We start from the raw sequence: 19,323 nt of genomic DNA on the forward strand, positions 1-19,323 counted from the left end.
TTATGATGGGGAGGTTAAATAAAATAAATTATTAACAATAGTTTGTGATAAATTTCAACTTCATAACTGAAATTATAATTTATTTTACGGGTCAGAATAATTGAACTTAATTTTCTTTTTGGTGATTCGTTAGTCTTAACTATAATATTAAATTGTTGAATATCAATTTAATACTATATTTAATCACTATAATAAGTATTAATTTATGTATTATACTTATAAATCATAAAACTTTTAATCAGGGTATAATTTAAGAAATAGGAATTGATAATGCTTTATAATCTAACAATTTTTTCTAAAAATAAACAGTACCTATAGATTTGTATAGAAGCGTATTTCATACTTTAATTATTGTCAGATATCATCTATACTTGTCGAAACTATGACGCTTCTCCACTGTACTACGATCTTATTGCGTTTTTTTTTATATTTATGGAATAGGTTTTATGAAAAAAATACAAAAAAAAACCCAGCACAGGGGGGTCGCGGCACAGTGGTGACGTGGCATAGTTGGGTCAAGTATGATGATATCTGACAGTGATTAAAATCACTATAAAAAAAAAAAGCTTCGATGCAAATCTTTAGAGTATTTAATTTTAAAAAAATGGAGGATTATTCCAAAAGCTACATGGTCTGCTATTTCCTTATTAATATCCTGAATGAAAAAGGGATTATTAAAAAATATTATCTCTCATAAAAAAATTGTGTTGATCCATACACTTTTCAATAAGTTATTACATTATAAAGTTAAAAATGTAAAAAATAAAATCGAGAATTTTCGCACAATAATAGGATTCGGTAGCCATTTTCACCGTGAAGACAAAATAAAGTCCAATTTTTTTTTTTTCATAATAAAGTATATTACTTTACCTGTAATTTAAGATATATATAAAAGTGTCAGATCTTCTGGAACATTTTCAAAAGTTAAGTTGAAAAAGTTAATTTTTTGTGAAAAAGTTGTCATTTTAAATCCCCCCCTGTGGGCAGATAAAGGGTCAAATTTACAAAAAAAATATACCAAATAATAAGTAAAGACATCAAGCATCTATATAAAAAATTATATTGATATGTTCATTTTTGAAAAAGTTATAGTAGTTTTAAGTAAAAAAAATCGAAAATTTTTTGAAAATTAGCGATTTTCAAATTTGTAATTTTTTTGGAGGTTTCCCCCATTTACGGGAAACGAGGGAAATGTTTTCAATTTTTGAGGGTAATGTCGTCGACTAGATACGATTTTTAATCTTTTGACGTATCGTTGAAAGAAATCCGTTTGGTGAGAGCTGAGAAAAAGTGGTAACAGACACAAAAAAAAACACATCATAGTAAAACCAATACCTTCTCAGCTTCGCATCGAAGCTAATATGTAATGTTAACTATTTTTGTACTATTAAATTCTATTATAATCGAAATTGCAATTCTGGCCTAGATAAAAAACATTGTTTTACAGTCTGTCTTTTAAATGTCTAAACTAAAAATTAAAATACTGCTTATTTAGATTAAGTGTGCATAATTTTTATCTTAACTGCGAATAAAATATGTTTAAAATAATTAATAAAAAAAATATCGATGAAGAGCAGCAGTGTAAAAATATCTAGTTGTGTCGGTCATATTAATTAAAAAAAAAAAGTAGGCACTGTACTCATACTTCGGTTACTTATTTCAATAAAAATAAAAATGATTGTCTATTATTCAAAAAGAAAATTAAGCGTATCAGTGCACAACCCGTACGTGCGTAGTGCTGTGAATACCGCCGCAGTCGGTGCTCTACTCTGGAAAGGGCTCATGGGATTGTCAGTATGTAACAGGTTTGGGGACGGTGGTGGTAAAACTATTACGTCATCGAGTACGTCCCGTCAACGTAGAGGACTCGAGTAGGCGGCCGATACGTTACAACCGACAAAGGTGTTCAACAGGACTTCGGTTCGATCCCCACGCGGTGTTGGTGATTGGCTTGTTGCTGTTGTCTGGCTGCGGTAACGCGCAACGATGCCGTGCAGTGGAGACGGCGGCCGCACCGTGTCCCGTCGTGTGTAACAGGTGGACGTATACAACGGTCCAGTAGTCCGCAATCGCGTTGACAGACAGTTTGTGTCCAGTGCGTTTTGCTTTTTTTATCAGCGCGCGTCTTAATCGGTCCGATAATTTTCGTTGTTGCGTTACGATTTTTCCGTGTTCACTGTTTATTGTGTTATGTTTGTCTTCATTGATTTAATTATAACTTGTCGCCCCAAAACTGGAGGGTAGCCGTACAACGGACAAAGGTGAGTAATGTGTTGGTTTTTATTTTTATCGAAACGGTGGAATTTTTATAGAATTTTACGGAAAAAAACGTACTGGACGAAGAAGTAGAAAATTTCATGGAGCATAGTGTTTTTCTGTGTTGCGACGACTCGTTGACTATAATTGTATTTTTACGGATTTCCTCTTGTTAACAAGAAGAAAAATTAGTATTCTCGACGTGCTTTGAAGTTTTTAAATGCGTATATAATATTTTTTAATTCAGGCGACAGCTTTGCGTGTTTGACCGACACTTGATTTTAAATATTCGTATGAACTAACGAAATAAAAGTATTTTTCGAAAATACATCCATTTCGGTGGTATCTTATTTGTTTTTTTTTTTATGCACGAACAGTGAACAATGACCTTTTGTTGGCCGGTCGTTCGTCTATCAATGCCACCAGTCGTTTATGTATGCAGAGCTGTGTCATATTCGTCCAATGTGGAATATTGATGAACGCGTTACGTGTACCCCTAGGTTCCTGTAAATCTCACGCGGCTAACACGACTTCATGTGCACGTGTTTGGGATTTACAAAAGATATTTTTTTCAGACGGCCGTGTTCGGTTTCGGTGTGAGATCACACGTGTTTTATGTGGCCGCAATCCTTTTTTCGGACGATAGTGGTGGCGACAATATGACACGTCTGATCAAATAAACGTATTTTGTTGTCGCCACACAAACAACCGATATTTTTCTTTGGTCCTTTTGTTGGCGCATACCTGACAACATTTTGGTGGCAGACGCATGTCCTCGTCTGTAGTCGGTACGACAACATGCGGTTTACAATTACCGTGATTGTGTGAGAGATCTTATCGAAAAAATGTGATTATTTATATTATTGTCATTGTTTTATAAGATATATTTTCATTTCACACCTGACCAAAAACAACGTGGTAAATTTATGCCAAACAAAATAATGAGCCCTCCACTGTCCACCAGTTTATATATTTGTTTGTGCGTTGATGCCATGTTGTTTTGATTTGTAGAAAAACAGAAAATCGTTAATTTTTCAAACTAGTTAATGGTGTAATTTATATCAATACTTTTCGCCACTTTCAACAGAATATTCTCAATTTCGATGAATAATTCATATTTTATTTTTTATTGTGCTAATTAAAACCGCTTCTTTTTGGTTTCAAGCCTCATCACTGTAATAACAACAGCTGTTGTTGAATAATAGGTACCTGGTATTCTGACCGATTTTGTCAAAAGATATCTTAGTAGAGAAACTCTCATTAATGATGCTTGTTATGACATACAAACAATGGAAAATAATACAACTAAACATTTGTTAGTTTCGTCGTTATTATATACACTTTGAATTTCTACAATAAAATTATTTTTATCAGTTTGTTAATTTTCAGTTCAAACGGCCTAATTTAATGTATTATTTTAACTACATCAGCTATTGTTTAAAAATGACTACATACTAAATATTCTCAGACCTTTTCTTGAATGGAGTGTAACCGTTTGCAAAAATAATAAGTACTTATTTATGACAATATTTTCTCATAAACTATTTGGTACATGGAATGAGAAATGACTAGTGCGTTGGGTTTAGAGCTGCCTTGTCTATCATATATAATTGCTTATGCGCAAGAAGAAACAGTTAACTTGTGATTATGGAACCTTCGCAAAGGAAAAAACAGCACATGAATATTATCGTCGGTATAGCGCCCACAGGTTACAAGCCATTGCCGAATGACTTTCACTCTATTAAAATATTTTTGTAAAAATCTGTATTATTTATATCCGAAATTGCTAAATAATAATACATTGGCCGCAACATAAATTATTCTTTATAGAACGATTTAAATTGCTTCTCACGGACTCATCGTATAACTTTGACTTGTTTTTATGTACCGTCCAAAATGCAGAATTGGTTTGTTACTTTAACAATAGTTTTTTGGCATCTATGCGGTTCTCTAGTCCAATTAAAATTGTTGCGAGGATTTAGGTTAGATTTGGTGTGTATAATTTTTGTACCCGAAGTTATTATGATTAATTCTTCTAGTGCGTTAAAGTGATTAGTGCCACACGGATATCGTCGTGCTCCTTCGGTTGATGAACAATTATCATGTTTTGGGTAATTTTTTTAGACTCAAGAAACACAAATAAAATTATTTGTTGCGTGACTGTAGTTCATATTGCAAGGGAATTAAACGAACTTAATATTTCTTGACGATGACTTTATTATAATATTCGTTTTAAAAGAATAAATGTTTCTAATCATTACGAACATTTGTTACTTAAGTTCCTTGTATTGTTTGCCGACTAGTGGTTAGTTTGTTTTTTCATCTCATACAAATGTGTTTTCAAATACATCCTATGAAACAATTAAGAAAATATAATGAACTGTTATGTTGCTAATTATTGTACAGAGCTTGTCGTTTTTAATTAACTCTATTGTATTTTTGAGTTATAAACAGATTAAATCTCAAGTCTCATCATTTAACGTTTGATATCTTATAGTTTATATTACTCGAAAATTCGCTGTCTAGCTGTTTGGGCAACTTTATTTCCCCATATAATTATCTTTAGCGTATCTTATATGCGCAGGTCAAATATAATTACTATTGTTGTGGTCGGTCATGTTGGAATTTAGTGTACGAGTATATGTGTATAATGATTATGATATGATTCACTGGAGGCTGTTTACACATTATTTCCAAGACGGTCACGACTACGCGAAATCCAATCTACTCGATAGCACGCTTACATATTATCCATCTCATTACCCGTACTCGCTGTCTGTACCATCGTGGCAACATGATTATTATGAATGATATATTTTATCTGAAATTTGGAATTCCATTTGGAAATTATCATACCACGCACGGCTTTGTATTTTGATTTAGAGCTGGCGGCCTTTTGCCGAAGAAAAAACTAACCGTACTAGGTACTATAGATTACCTAATGTTGGCGTTTATGAATACTCTGTGAAAGTAGTAAATCAATGAAGGCCCGGCCAACGAACCATGTTCATTATCAGTCAAACGAGTTTCACCCTTCGGCGTTGATAACCCTCGACCCGACCAGAGCACTCTTTAGTCTTTAGTTTAATTGGACTCCATTTGTGTTTAAAACATTATGTTAATAATTAGTTTGGCAGTTCAATTCCGAAGAGGTTTCACATTATTGTTTCCATAAGGTACCCGTCAAAATTCACGAGAGAAAGGCGATCCACGAATTTTCATGAGTGTATCGATCATAAGATGTTTTGATGAATTTCACTCAGTCAGACATGACAAGCGTGGTATGATTATCTCATGAAGTATTCGACGGCCGTGTAATCAAACTATCACATAAGTAGTGTTAACTGCGTATAGATGACGAAGAAAGAAAATATAAGTATAAAGTAATAATCATAACATGAAAAGTGGGGGGTTGGGGAAACGTACCTATATGCCCCGAGCGATTTTTGAACGATCGCGGTGGAACGATGGTTGAGGTATTTGTTCACCTTGAAAACACTGTATAGATATTATTCTCTTGTTTGCTCCACGCCTCATTTTTTTATGCACGCACACGAGTTATCGTTGTTAAATAACAGTTAAACAGATCTCGTTTGGTCCAAAAGCGTAATATTATACTGCTACTATGCGCGTATGTTCTGATATTACAAATTAATATTAAATACATATTCCACTGTATACAGTAGAATATTTATTTTATACGATACTCTCGAAAACAGGTGGATACATAGGCAGACTGTTGGCACACCTGCTAACTGAATTATTATTATTACTTTTTATAATTCTCCTTATTCTCATCAAAGTAATTTTTAAGATATGTTGTATACGTTATTCCGGAAGTAGCGAGGGGTTATACGAGTACAATAGACGATTAGACGTCTGTTGGCAGTTATCTCAAACCGTTGGGAATGCATTACAAATTTTCTGCCGACTGAAACATGGCACTTACATATTTTTCCTTCTTTTTTAAGTGTCGTGACAGGTGGAATTTCCCTGTGTTTTTTAGCAAAGGGGACCGTTAACGCCTAACAAAGAAACTATGTTTTTTTCTGACTCAGTAATAAGTAAATTTGTTTAATAGTTAATTCAGAATACTAACAACGATTATTATTTTCAAAGGAACGTAGTTATTCTATTTCTTCTAGCTTTCATTAAGAATAAGCTTTCCAAAATCCGATTCCCGTATGCTTAGTATATGGACTTAAATCGTGTAGCGTGCCAAGAGTAGAACCGCGGAATGTTCATATGAAAAAATGAGTTCAAGAATGACGTTCAGCTATACCATTCATCAGCATCTAATGTATACAGGGGTATGATGGTATTTAAAGATTCAATATGATTCTATTTGACCATTGAACCGTATCTAATTCGGCGGACAAAAGTGTGTGTGTTCACGTAGGAAGTGTACATATATATCGTACGTGATCGCCAAGTCATGAAATGGTAGTCTTTTCTGGTAACGTCTTGTGCATGATGTAAGATCAACAAGGAAAGCCGAACCAGATTATCTATACTGTGATTTGTTTCTACATTATTCAAAGCGGATTGTGTCATGGGACTTCACCTGCACATTATTATTTCATGAACGGTAGACATGGTCGAAGGAGTTTAAAATCTTTTGGTTACTACTTCGTCAAATGCTCACGTAAAATCTAACATCCTAAAATTGAATAATAACGTATACGTTAACATATAAAAAGTATGTATTGTGTTGAATAAGGTAGTTCTATTATTGATATGCATATACAGGAACCGAATTCAACAGGTGTGCTCGCGTTCCGGTACTGTAGAACAAGAAAGCTCTGCGTTCACCCTCCTCCGGATTTCTGGTTGCTTGCTTTCCCATAGTGTCATGTAGTATAGTACCGTGTGGAACTAATGAGCTTCCGTTATCATACTATCTACAAATCCTTATGTATCCAGTTATACCTGCAACAAATCCGTTATGCATCGATACGCATACATGTATTCACCCAAACGTTTGAGGTTTCTCTACATTAATTAATAACAGTTTGTCTATTGCGATTTTTCCTCTGTCCTTTAATGTTCGGTATAAAAAACGATAATCGTCAACGGTTTTCATGCGAGGTCGTTATTAATTCTCGTGTACGTTAAATAGAGAATTCGGTTTTTTAACGATAACTTGTAGGCAGGTGTTTGATTATTTTTTATCTAATTAACGACCACATGTGATGGTATTTCTTTTTCGTACAAGTTATTTACTTAGTATTTTCAAGTATTAATTAAAAAACGGAGTTAACGAAAAAATGATTTTTAAATTTCGTGTGTAAATTATTCTCTACAAATAGTGCGCGTCAAATGTAAATTATTTGTTAAGGGCATTTAATTAAAAAATCAGTCGTGCAGCAATGATAAAATAAGACAAGCAATTAAAGTTATTGTTTTCTTACCGGGCACGGGCCACTTATTCCGTTGTGTTCCTTGGCCCATAGTCTGTGATATGAGAATACGCACAAACAATAGTAAACACACATAAACTATCTCACACAATACGCCGACTAGTCGGTCAGTGCGCTCGTTCGCCGAATAATGTGCACTTGCGCCAATTCGTCCGCCACTCAGCCGGCGTCGAGCGGTCGAACTACTGTGCGACAAGTAAAGCGTCTCAGTCGAGACCGGAAGTCGACTTCTGACCCCGTGATAGAGACTCTCCTCTATCCGCCGTCCTTATGTATGGCTTTATTATTTGGAAACGAAAATAATTACTTTGACATTGTTTATTAAAATATATCATGGTTAATAGTTAAATAATTAATATTTTTTTCTAATAACTACTGTGTTTGATTTCTAGGGGTCGTAGGGCTGACTAAGCCGACGCCTCCACCAAAACCAACGAGTGGTCCACTTCAGCAAAATCAACAACAGTCGACTGGACCACCGCCGTACAGAATGCCCCCGTATCCTTTGTACAATGAACCTTCACCGTTGCCTGGATCTAGCAATAAAATCCACACACACTCGAATAAATTTCCGGTGAGTTCATTATGTTCTATATTTTAAATTTGACCGATTATACATGTGAATATGTTGTTTTGGGTTATGGGAAAGAAAAGAAGCGTGCTCGTGAGAAAATTTCTTTGACTATTGGGAAATAGTACAACGAAAGTCGGCTAACAATTCTTAAAGCAAGCCCATATTTCTTGAAAAATTAAGAAACAAATATATCTACGTGACCACGATGAGTTTGATAACACGGGTGTAAAGTTCTGTAAAAGTGTCAAAATAAAAAAAATCTTTTGCTAGATAGAGTTTCAAATGTGACGTAAGTGAGAGGTAAATTGTGCGCATACTATTTGATATAAGAATAAAATTTCTCAGAATGTATTTATACGTGTCAGAAAAAAGGAGAATTGCTGAAGTTGGCATATACAGAAAACGTAAATAGATTTTCTCGTCTCGTCACATTCACGTCGTTAGAATTATTTTTTAATAAATGTAGTGATCAATTAAAAGTCAAACCGTATAGTAGCGAACGTAGTGTCATCAAGGATGTTACTACTAAGAGAGAGAAAATATAAAACTGGTTCAACTACTCTATAACCATAATAAATATCTTTACAATGTAAAAAAAAAAAAAAAAAATATATATATATACTTTTTTTTTTAGATTGAGAGAGAAGTGATACTTAGTAGTACCGACAAAAATTTAAAAATACCAATACTAAATGATTACAAAAAGAGACCAAAAGCTGTAGCACCCGACACACCTAATGTACAAATTGCTTGGTCCGAACAAACTACAAATACTGTACGTAGAATTAATTAATGACAATACTAATTTTTTTAACATTAATAATTTATTTGCTGTAATGTTGTTTTTCATAGCACGGGGAAAAATATTAAAAAAAAAAATATTATTTGGTTTTTCATTACTAGTTTATTATAAAAATATTATTTATAGTAAGTTTTTAACTTATAATAATATAGTATACACTAAATTTTTTATTCATATCTTTAGTATAATATTCCTCAAAATGCGCATCAGTACCATACTCCTAATCATTACGCTTTGATAAGCAATGATGGAACACAACAGAATGTTTATAAGGCTGAACCATTAAAAACATTGGATCCACCGACTGAACTGTCTCCTATTTATAGAGACGACTCCAATGGGTTTACTCCGTAAGATATTTTTTTTATATTCTAGAAATAGTTTTTTAATTCTGAATTATTTTAATTTTAGACGGTTGGAAATATATAATGCAGGCCCATTGCATTCGACTCCTGAAGATCCTAATAACACTAAAAAGTTTTCTTCTCGTATTAAAGATATGATTACTACAAGGTTTTCAAAAACCAAAACTGAAGCTGTTGTAGAACTCAACTTAAACAATGCTGAGAACACAGTACCAATCCCTATAAAACTTGATGATCCAGCAATGAGTCCTCACAGTCAATTAATTCAACATGGTGTATATTTAGCCGTAAATAATCAAATGCAAAGTTTAGTTATACAAAATCCAAATCAAAACGTTTATAAAACACCAGATCAGTCTAGAGTCAATACGGCTGGTCCATCAAGAACGTATGAAAGGCCTCATACTATTCAAACAAATCGAGAAATTGACCAGAGAAGACCAGAATCACAAATTTACAATAGCGATATGCCCCGAACTAGTGACTATGAAATCAGGGTGCAGTCTAATAACTATGGACACATTAGCCAGAACCCGTTATATGTTAAAAAAAGATTACCTGTTCAATTAAAACAACACCAACAAGAAAATTTTAAGACGCCTATGCCACCAGCAAAAATACAAGAAGCTCCTGCGCCTTTTCCTAGGTCTAAGTCTAACGACAATTTAGTCGAATCGAGTATTAATGGACAACAGACTATTGTACAGTATTCTAGTGATAGATATTTGGGTCGCAAAATATGTAAGCGAGATGATTTTAAATCTCAGCCAAGTTCATTAGATGATGTTGATAAGTTAGAAGAACAAAGAGCTGCTAGTGGTCCAATAAGTGGAGCGAGTTCAGATGGAAGATTAGGTAGTGGTGGTCAATCTGATTCTGGCCGAGGTAGTACAGTTTACAGTAGTGGTAAAGCTCAAAATTCTACTACCAGCCCTGAATCCTCATCAGAGTTACAACAACGTCAAGGTTAGAAATAACTAGTTATAATTCTACTATAAATGTCAAGCACTTTAATTAAATTAAAAATTTTATCAAAACTCATTTAAATGAATTTTAGGGAAGAAAGGCCAAAGTGAATGGATGGATTACGTAGACACTGAGCTACGGCAAATTCTTGATCCATCAAAAGTCAGTGTACCATCGACTCTTAGTGATAGTATTTCTTCTGTTACTCCTCCTTTACTACCTTTATCACCTGACGGATCTTCTGATGGTATGCAAACACCAGTGCAGAAACGGTACGTTGTGTAATGTATAAATTCATACAATTTACTGTCATTACATTATTTTTAATTTTGTTTGTAGTACGGAATATGTAGTAAAATCTCGGGGTCAAAATTCTAATCAACGAAATACATGGTCAAATAGAACATCAAAAGAAAAGCAACACAGACCAACGACGAGTTCGTCTAAACGGCCAGATTTAAGAAGAATACTTCATTGTAAGTAACTTTAAAAAAACTTTAACTTATTTTACAATTTTGATTATTTAATAATTTAATTTATAATTTATACAGCAAACAGTGTTGTTGATATGGACTCCTCCTTGTTCGATGAAGAAGCAAGCAGTGATGACGAGACCGTCAACAGTGATGTACGTACCATAAGAAAACAACTTGAAGGATTGGAAACCATGTACTCTGAGGTTGGCACAATTTAACAGAGAAATGTGTTCATTTTTGTTCTTCGTGCCGATTAAATTGAATTTTTATTTATATACAGGTATTAAAATTATTGGGAGTACGTAAATCTGGTGGTCCTAAGTACCAACCGTCTGATCCACGAATCCATAGAAGGCGTATGTATGGAAGTATGTCTTCTATACCATCGTCAGTCAGTAGTAGACCATATAGAGAAAGGCATCGTAAGTCGACTGATGATCGCAAAAAAACTGTTAAAGATATCAAAGTAAACAAATAATTTATGTCATTATATAGGATGTACAGTAATTATGGAAACAGGTTTTATTGTCCTTATTGATTATAACAATGAGCAAAACCTGTTTCCTTACTTACAGAACATTCTGTATACCTTTCATATAATCGATCAAAAAATCGTAATTTACAATGCATAATTTTTTTTAAGGGCATTAATAAACGATTTCAAAGATTGGAGTCACATGTCGTAACTCTAGCAAGGAGTGTTGCGCATTTATCATCTGAAATGAGAACCCAACATCTCATGATACAGGAAATGGAAGTTATTAGAAACGAACTATCAGCGCTGAGGACACAAACTAATATGTTATCAATTCGTTCACAGTCGGGACCGCGCGCACATCAATCATTTGGTCCTGAACAAGCCAATTCCAGTCCCACAAAAGTAAAAAAACTTACTAAATTTTTTGGTGACGAACCGCCACTTTTAAGACTGTTCTTAAAGAAGTTGGGCTATGAGGTAATTACATTAATTAAATTAATAAATCACGTACACCTTTTTTTGTAATATATTTAATTTTTTTTTTAGAAATATGCTTCAGCCTTTGAAAAAGAAAAGGTAGGTTTAGTTGAACTACCATACATGAGTGAAGAGAGAATGCATAAACTTGGTGTACCCATGGGACCACGGCTAAGGATTATGCAAGAAGCTCAACTAGGTTTTCCTGGAATGCATGAAAATACACTAGCCATAGTTTGATTTGTTGACGGTTTGACCCTTAAAAGTTGACCAATTTAAATATATAGCTGATTAGATATATTTATATATGTTAAACACTTATTTTTTAATTATTTGTAAATTTTATTGTTTGGTGTCATAAAATATATTTTATGTATATTAAGAATATTAAAAACAATATTTTATGTATAATAATATGTATATAATTTTGTATATTTTGTTATGGCAAACTTGTATAGAAATTGAGAGTATAGATATATCAAAAAAAAAAAAAAACAATATGTGTTACGAGTACGAGCTGATGAAGTGAAACTTCTTTCAGAGTCATTCAACTGATAGAATACTAGGTTTATACTGGAATAAAATAAAAAAATATATCTAAACATTTTATTTTCAAATTCTGTAAAGTTTTACTTCAACATTTTTTATGGGATGTTGTAATATTTGTACAATTTACTTTTAATTAAAAATAATACTGTGATAATAAATCATTTTACTTAATTAATAGTCTGGTCATAAAAATACAATAGAATTCACAATTGTTGTAATCTTTGAGCCTATACTCACCAGCAATACAACCAATTACTACTCGACGACAACACGTAGTGCATGACACTCATTCAATACTGTTATCAATTTCTATATACTTTTGGCAATATAAACATATGTTTATCATGTCATCTGAACTTTCTAACAATAAACTTTTTAGTTCGTCTACATGCCTAGCAAAGTTGTTAAGAAAATTACCATCGTAATTTTGAGATATTTCTCTAAATATTTTTAATGAAAAATTATTATGTGCAATACTTAAAAATCACACCATCAAAGGATTAATATCTCTTGAGTTTCGCATCGAGATTGAAAAATCCAATTAAAAAGATATTTAAAAAATCTTCCTTTATGAATGTGTTATACAAATTGATTATAATTGTAAAATACATTGTTAAATTCAGGTAAAATCCAAAATCTTATTTTGAGAAATTATTTATATAGGAACATGTTACCGAAAAATTCGGAATACTATAGAGTGATAATAGACCAAACAAATAATTAAGAAATTAAAAAAATATCAAAGTAAAATTATTTAAGTAAAATTAAAACTATATTAAAAATATTATTAATTTAAAAAACTATGAAGAATATTGAGTATAAAGTAAGAATATTGAATTTGATTCTGATCTTAGATTTAATATAGAGATGAACTGAAGGAATAGTTACACGAAAAATATTTGATTAATGAAAGTCGCTTAGTTTAGAGAGTAAATGAACGATCACAATCGTTAACTACCAGAGTTATCGAATATTTATCTTAGATAAATTAGAGGTATGTAAGAACATTCATTTGTATAATAAATCAATAATAACACCTTCACCGAAATATTTAAAGTAATAAGGATTCCAGTTAAAATAAGGAATAATAATAAGGAAAATAATTAGAATAAGAAGGTCGACGAAAATGAACTAATTAAATATTCGCATAGAAAATCTCGTTGTTCACAGCTCATACAGATTCGTTTATATAATATTTTTATGCAGTAATATTTCGTTGTATTTTTTATCATGTATTCAAATATATCTGACATATTTATGTATACACACATAATCCGATATCCTTCCATTATATTTTATTATTGTCAGTCACCCTACTTACCTCTGTGATGACGAGACCGATAGGTAGACTGCCAACAAACCGCTGCCACCATTGTATTTTTTACGTTTGATATTATATTATACATACTTTCTGTTTATTATAGTGATTTTAATCAATTTCAGATATTATCTATACTTGTTCTAACTATGCCACGTCCTAAATGTGTCGGGTTTTTAAAATTTACTAGTAGGTAAGGATACATTTTGAAAATGTTCAGTTTTTATAGCATCCCAAAAATTAAAAAAAACACAAAGATAACACAAATCTTTTTGATAATAAAATGTTCACAGAAATTTCTGGGCTTTATTGAATATCTCTTGTATTTTTCAATTTAGTTATTTTATAGATGACCATCCCCAATATTTCTCACCAAGAATCTAAAGTAATAGCAAAAAATACAATCAATTATAAATATTGACATTTGGATGTAACGACAAAACACATTAAATATTTTATGTTCAACAATCATTCTATGAATTACTTATTTTTCTACAAAGAACTTTGTTATTGACGTTTTTGTAGATTTGAAATGTTTGTGTTACGTTTCGATTAGAAGTTTGGAATAATAAAATACTGAAAATAATCAGAATACTAAGTGCAATATTTTATCTTATTCCTAGAGGGATCATTTTATAGTTATTTTCAGTAATAAAAATTTGTTAGATAAATAAAATAAAACATTTTTTCATTATATTTGATTTATTGAAATAAAAATTCATTTTAATGTTAAATATATAGTTATAATATAGTAAAATTATAATATATTTATAAATTGGATTGTAATAATTTAATTTAGTGTGTATAGAGTTCATAATAAATATCTGATAATAGAAATGATATAATAATTTTTTTGAATAAATTTTATTTAAAAACTCTATATGGTATTATTATATATGGTCCAATAAAAATATCTACTGAATACGTTGAAAAACTTTTTTGTTTTGACATTTTTACCTTTCATTTTTATACGATAGTTTTTTTATTATTAAAATGAGTGTTTTTAAGTATTTTGATTTTAACTTAATTATTATAAAAATATATGATATAAAAAGACACAAACACTTTAAAACGAAAAGTTTTATTAAATACTCAATATTGATGTAAAATATAAAAAAAGTAAGTCCTTAAAACACACCTAATTTATTTAGAATAATTATATGTTGTACTAGATGATATGTTGATTGAATTCAAATATACAAAAGTATAATGTAATGGTAGTTGTTTATTTAATAATTATTCTTTTCAATGGGCGTGACGAATCGGATCTCACGGACCACTTTGACGACTTGAGGAGTCAATGGTTTTGTTGGCTCCGGTTGTGGAAACTCGCCTCCAGTCGATGGTAAACTCGGGCAGCTCATTCTAGTATTTTTTAATATAAATATTATCTTATTAGATTCAAATGCTTTTGGTCGAATTGAATATAAATTGATTGATTAATGAAGATTTCAGTTTTATTTGATTATATCACTTTATGCTTAAAGTTAGTTAGCATGCATTTATAAATTTACAGTTTATTTGGGCGTTCTGAAAGGGGTAAAAAACATTTAAAACATATTCTTTTTTTACCTTTTATGTGACCATGATTCTTCGGGAACACAAAGATTATCTTTTTGTGCTACTGGGAAACAGGCCACTGCCAGTGCATCATTGGTTACCGAGAGAGAGCGGATGGACCCAAAAGGTTCATCAGGAAATAATGTGTTTCCTGCGACTAGTTCTCTACTACCTCTGGAAAGATCACAAATTAATATTTTATAAAACTTTTACACGTATGTAAAAAGTAATTTATACCCATGTTCAGAGTCGGTGAATATTAAAAACGGTTTAGGGGTTGGACAGGAAGATGTAGGACTAGGACTCCGTGTACTTCCGTGGTTGTTATTATGAGGGCATTGTGGTGATAAATCATCAATGGCTAATGTTTCTTGCGAACCTCTACGTTTTAATAAATCCAGACACGACCAAGGGGTTTGAGCTATATTTTCTGCGGAGACTGTAAAAAAATTTAAATTAGAATTACAAATGATAATAAAATTGAGGATGATATATATTGAATAAATTGAATAGTAAAATAGTTAATTTGATTGGTAATAAAATTAAGGATCATATATATTGAATAAATTGAATAGTAAAATAGTTAATTTGATAAAAACTTACAGGAGAATTTTCTTGGGTCCAGTCCTGGGCTAATAGGAAAAAAATCGCCATGGACTGGACAATGAAACCCAACTCGGGTTTGCCGTAATCTTGCTTTAGCGCTGACCATTCGCAGAATTGTAGTTCCAGTGAACATTATAACAGACATGATTAAACATATTGGACCAAGTAAGCGGCCATTGTCAGAATTCGAGTAAAATTTCTTCTTTTGTTCGTCGTCACTACTTACCCAACGATATGATATAACTGAATAAAAAAAATCAATATTGTTTAGAAAAAATATTTTTTAAACTTAAAAGAAAATTCAAGTTAAAAAATGTTTATTTTTATCGGTAAATATAGTTTTTAACGAATTTCAAAATTATTTTTACATTTTCTAATTTATATTGATTACTAACTCAATTGACGATGACACGTTTCTACGTGAAATTATATTTTTCTAATAATACATTATTACAAAACAAAAGTTTTAAAAAACCCATTAAGGACATTTTACCTGTAAGGACCACACCAATGGCCAAAAATAAAGTACCGAAAACTGGTAATGCGATTTGACAATTAGAACCGATGGTGATTCCCCAGATGGTGACCCCTCCGTTCACCTTCTCCACGGCAGACGACGATGAAGGGTATATATGCCTTGTGGCTGGCGGACAATGTTCACGAAAGCCAGCGGTCGGCGTCATTCAACCGGCGGTTATGGACGTCTAGTGGTTACGCTAAAGTGTAGGTGGACGTTTGAATAATTGGTTAATCGATATTATAGTGAAATAATATATGTCGCTATGCATCATTCATGAGTAAGACAGTTAATACATACACACATCGCCCTAGTGACCACCACTACCACCTCACCAAGTAAATAGCAATTAGTGAATGAGTGAATACGAATCATGCTATTGCCTTCATATTAGACCAATACGCGTATTTTCATTAAGTCAATACTTGTCATACATACAATTCATACTTTTATTCAGCTTTTGCAACTATTTCCAAATAAACTACCTAAATAAAAAATTAATGCAATTATTAGTTCTTGTAGCTCATTCGATCTATCAGTAAAAAATAGATAAAATTTTAACAATTAAATAAATTAGAGGTTTACCAAAGAAAATTTTAGTAAAAATTAAATACTGCTCAATTCAATAAAATATACTTAACACAATGATTTTTAAAAATGAAGCACAGTAGGGACGCTACATAGTTGGGACACAGATATTTAACAGTGATTAAAAACAATTTCATAAAAAATGCTTCGATATAAATTTGTAGATAGTGTTTAATTTTTAGAATGAATTGTTGGATTTTACCAAAAGAAAATCAAATTCCATTTTCTTAATTATATCCTGATAATAGTATTGTAATTTATAAATATAATATATTAATAAATACATACTATAGAAGTTAAATTTAGGATGAAATTGATATTCAATATTTTGTGTTGCAATTTTCATGGAAAAATTACAAAAAAGTTAATTATTTGATTAGGCAAACGTGTAAAAAAATTTTAAGTATGGATTAATAAAAAAAATAAATTAAGTTAACTTTCTTAAATTGATTAATCAGACTTTCGTTAAAGGTTAACTTTTCATACAAAAGATGCTATTCTGAATCTCCATGTGAGCAAGTGAAGGGCTAGCCTTTCAAAAAAAATATAGTTAATGAAAAGAAAATATCTACAGTATTTATAAAAAAAATTTAAATACTTTAATAAAACTATAAAGGAATGTGTTTCCTAACTTTCTAAGCTCAATTTTAAAATATCAATATTCTGTCGATAATTTTAGATAGTTTATACTAGAATGAAAAATTGTTTTATCGTTACTAGCAAATAGTGGTAGTATTTAGTATATAATACTTAAGTTGGACCATTTAAATAACTAATTGGGTTATAGGTTGTCGGGTATAATGAAAGTTCGGAATAAACAAAATTACTAATTACAAAATAAATAGTTACGTTTAATGGGATCCGGATTAATGAGGTTTTACTGTACTGACAAATATTTAATTGCGTTTGGCTTTGACCATAACCATAACCATAATAAATAATTCGTAGATTATTTCAAAATATACTTCAATTAAATATTTATAATTTATTATGACAATGTGCCATAATATGTTAGAGTATTAATGATTCGTTAATTATTTATAAATTATATACCCATGTAGAAAAAATATCTTCATCGTATTTAAGTAATCTTTGATAAGGCACTAATATTTTGTGATTTTTTTTTAGCAAGTTTCATTTATTTATGAATTGTAAACAAAAAATTTTAACTTTATCTGTTGTAATAAATAAACAGTAGTTTATACTTAATCCAAATTTCTATTTATTAAATTGGTTCTACTCATTTTTAAAGAACACAATTTGTGTTATTAATATTGTAATTTATTTATTTACACGTACATTTCTTATGGAGTTCTTTCTTTAGCATACAAATTTACCATAATAATTATATATTTTGTTTACAAAAATTTTTTTTATGTAACGTTCCATTTAGTTTCGATATAGAAACTGAGAAAGTAAGAATTTTACTATTATGTGTTTAAATTTTTATTTTGTCTGTCACTACTTTTTTTAAGTTTCTGAACTGATTTTTTTCAATGATACATAAAAAAATTACAAATGGCATTTATACACAATTTGTTACATTACCATTAAAAATTTTATAAATTCTCTCGTTCCAATAAATGGGGAAATCCCAAAAAATTACGATTTAAAAATCTGTAAATTATTGTTGAAATTAAAATTAAAATTTAGAGCAATAATTTATTTTATTGCTAAGTAAAACATTTATAGTTTGTGCTGATTTAGTATTACAAAATAGCAGGCTGCTATGTGAATTGTTTTTTATTCTGGCGCCACTGTCAGTTGCATTGTCATTACTGTTCCATCGTAGTTAGTGTCATATTATATTTGTTGTCTATTTTACTTTTAGAGAATTAAATTTTTATAATATTTTTGTTTAAACACTAGTTAAATATTATTTTAAACTCGTTCCTTTCAACACTTATAAATTAAAATATTTTTTTTAATAAACACCTTTGTATTTTTCTTCCATTTGGTATATATATATATTTTTAATTTTGATTTAATTTTTTTTTTTAATTTTTTCAACTTGACTTTTGAAAATATTTCCCAAATACTTTGTCCATTAAATATATATTAAATAAAATTTATTTAATGTACTACTAGTTAAAAAAAAATTATCCCGATACCTTGTCTCAGAGTGCTCAATTAAAAATAAAACACTAATTTTCTTGAAAACTATTAATAATTATTTTATTTTGTAAAGGAAAATATTGATTGACATTATATATTAATATCAAAATATTGTTTAATTAAAAAAACTTTTGAAAATTATGTGGTTAAATCATTTTTTTCTTTCCTTTAGGGAAAAAAGTCTACACTTTAATTTTTTTTAATGGAAACTACTATTTTTATTTTAATATGATAGATAAAAAAATTTCAATAAATG

At 30.6% G+C, this 19,323-nt stretch overlaps 2 protein-coding genes across 4 annotated transcripts; one reads left to right on the forward strand and one right to left on the reverse strand.

The window, feature by feature from the left end:
• Positions 1 to 1,977: 1,977 nt before the first annotated feature.
• On the forward strand, positions 1,978 to 12,312 carry LOC126904235 (uncharacterized). 2 transcript variants are annotated; one of them, XM_050683045.1, is made up of 11 exons: positions 1,978 to 2,261; positions 8,069 to 8,250; positions 8,885 to 9,025; positions 9,236 to 9,402; positions 9,464 to 10,383; positions 10,475 to 10,655; positions 10,723 to 10,859; positions 10,935 to 11,062; positions 11,140 to 11,325; positions 11,503 to 11,814; positions 11,884 to 12,312. In XM_050683045.1, exons 2-11 carry the CDS (start codon positions 8,167 to 8,169, stop codon positions 12,052 to 12,054), a joined length of 2,427 nt encoding a protein of 808 aa, XP_050539002.1. In that variant the 5' UTR covers positions 1,978 to 2,261; positions 8,069 to 8,166; the 3' UTR covers positions 12,055 to 12,312. The 2 variants fall into 2 exon arrangements, with proteins under 2 accessions (XP_050539002.1, XP_050539001.1); XM_050683044.1 differs by lacking the exon at positions 1,978 to 2,261 and adding an exon at positions 7,500 to 7,948.
• Positions 12,313 to 13,913: 1,601 nt separating this feature from the next.
• On the reverse strand, positions 13,914 to 16,548 carry LOC126903876 (uncharacterized). 2 transcript variants are annotated; one of them, XR_007703627.1, is made up of 6 exons: positions 16,341 to 16,548; positions 15,845 to 16,090; positions 15,479 to 15,680; positions 15,254 to 15,415; positions 14,820 to 15,046; positions 13,914 to 14,061 (listed from the first exon to the last, which is right to left on the reverse strand). XR_007703627.1 is itself a non-coding variant. In XM_050682413.1 (5 exons), exons 1-5 carry the CDS (start codon positions 16,528 to 16,530, stop codon positions 14,911 to 14,913), a joined length of 936 nt encoding a protein of 311 aa, XP_050538370.1. In that variant the 5' UTR covers positions 16,531 to 16,548; the 3' UTR covers positions 14,753 to 14,910. The 2 variants fall into 2 exon arrangements, 1 of the variants encoding a protein (XP_050538370.1); XM_050682413.1 differs by lacking the exon at positions 13,914 to 14,061 and having other exon boundaries at positions 14,753 to 15,046.
• Between the last annotated feature and the right edge of the window lie 2,775 nt (positions 16,549 to 19,323).

Source organism: Daktulosphaira vitifoliae, unplaced genomic scaffold, assembly GCF_025091365.1.
Source record: "Daktulosphaira vitifoliae isolate Bord-2020 unplaced genomic scaffold, ASM2509136v1 Scaffold_4, whole genome shotgun sequence".
Classification (NCBI taxonomy): Eukaryota; Metazoa; Arthropoda; class Insecta; order Hemiptera; family Phylloxeridae; genus Daktulosphaira; species Daktulosphaira vitifoliae.

Bases quoted from the DNA above. Each gene is read 5' to 3' on its own strand.
- LOC126903876 (XM_050682413.1), bottom strand. From the start codon at position 16,530: ATGACGCCGACCGCTGGCTTTCGTGAACATTGTCCGCCAGCCACAAGG. The intron at 15,681-15,844 runs GTAAGTTTTTAT...ATTTTTTTACAG, and splicing joins GGACCCAAGAAAATTCTCCT to TCTCCGCAGAAAATATAGCT. The intron at 15,047-15,253 runs GTAAAAAAAGAA...AAAAAATACTAG, and splicing joins GAATCATGGTCACATAAAAG to AATGAGCTGCCCGAGTTTAC.
- LOC126904235 (XM_050683044.1), top strand. From the start codon at position 7,807: ATGTGCACTTGCGCCAATTCGTCCGCCACTCAGCCGGCGTCGAGCGGT. The intron at 10,384-10,474 runs GTTAGAAATAAC...AATGAATTTTAG, and splicing joins AGAGTTACAACAACGTCAAG to GGAAGAAAGGCCAAAGTGAA. The intron at 10,860-10,934 runs GTAAGTAACTTT...TAATTTATACAG, and splicing joins TTTAAGAAGAATACTTCATT to CAAACAGTGTTGTTGATATG.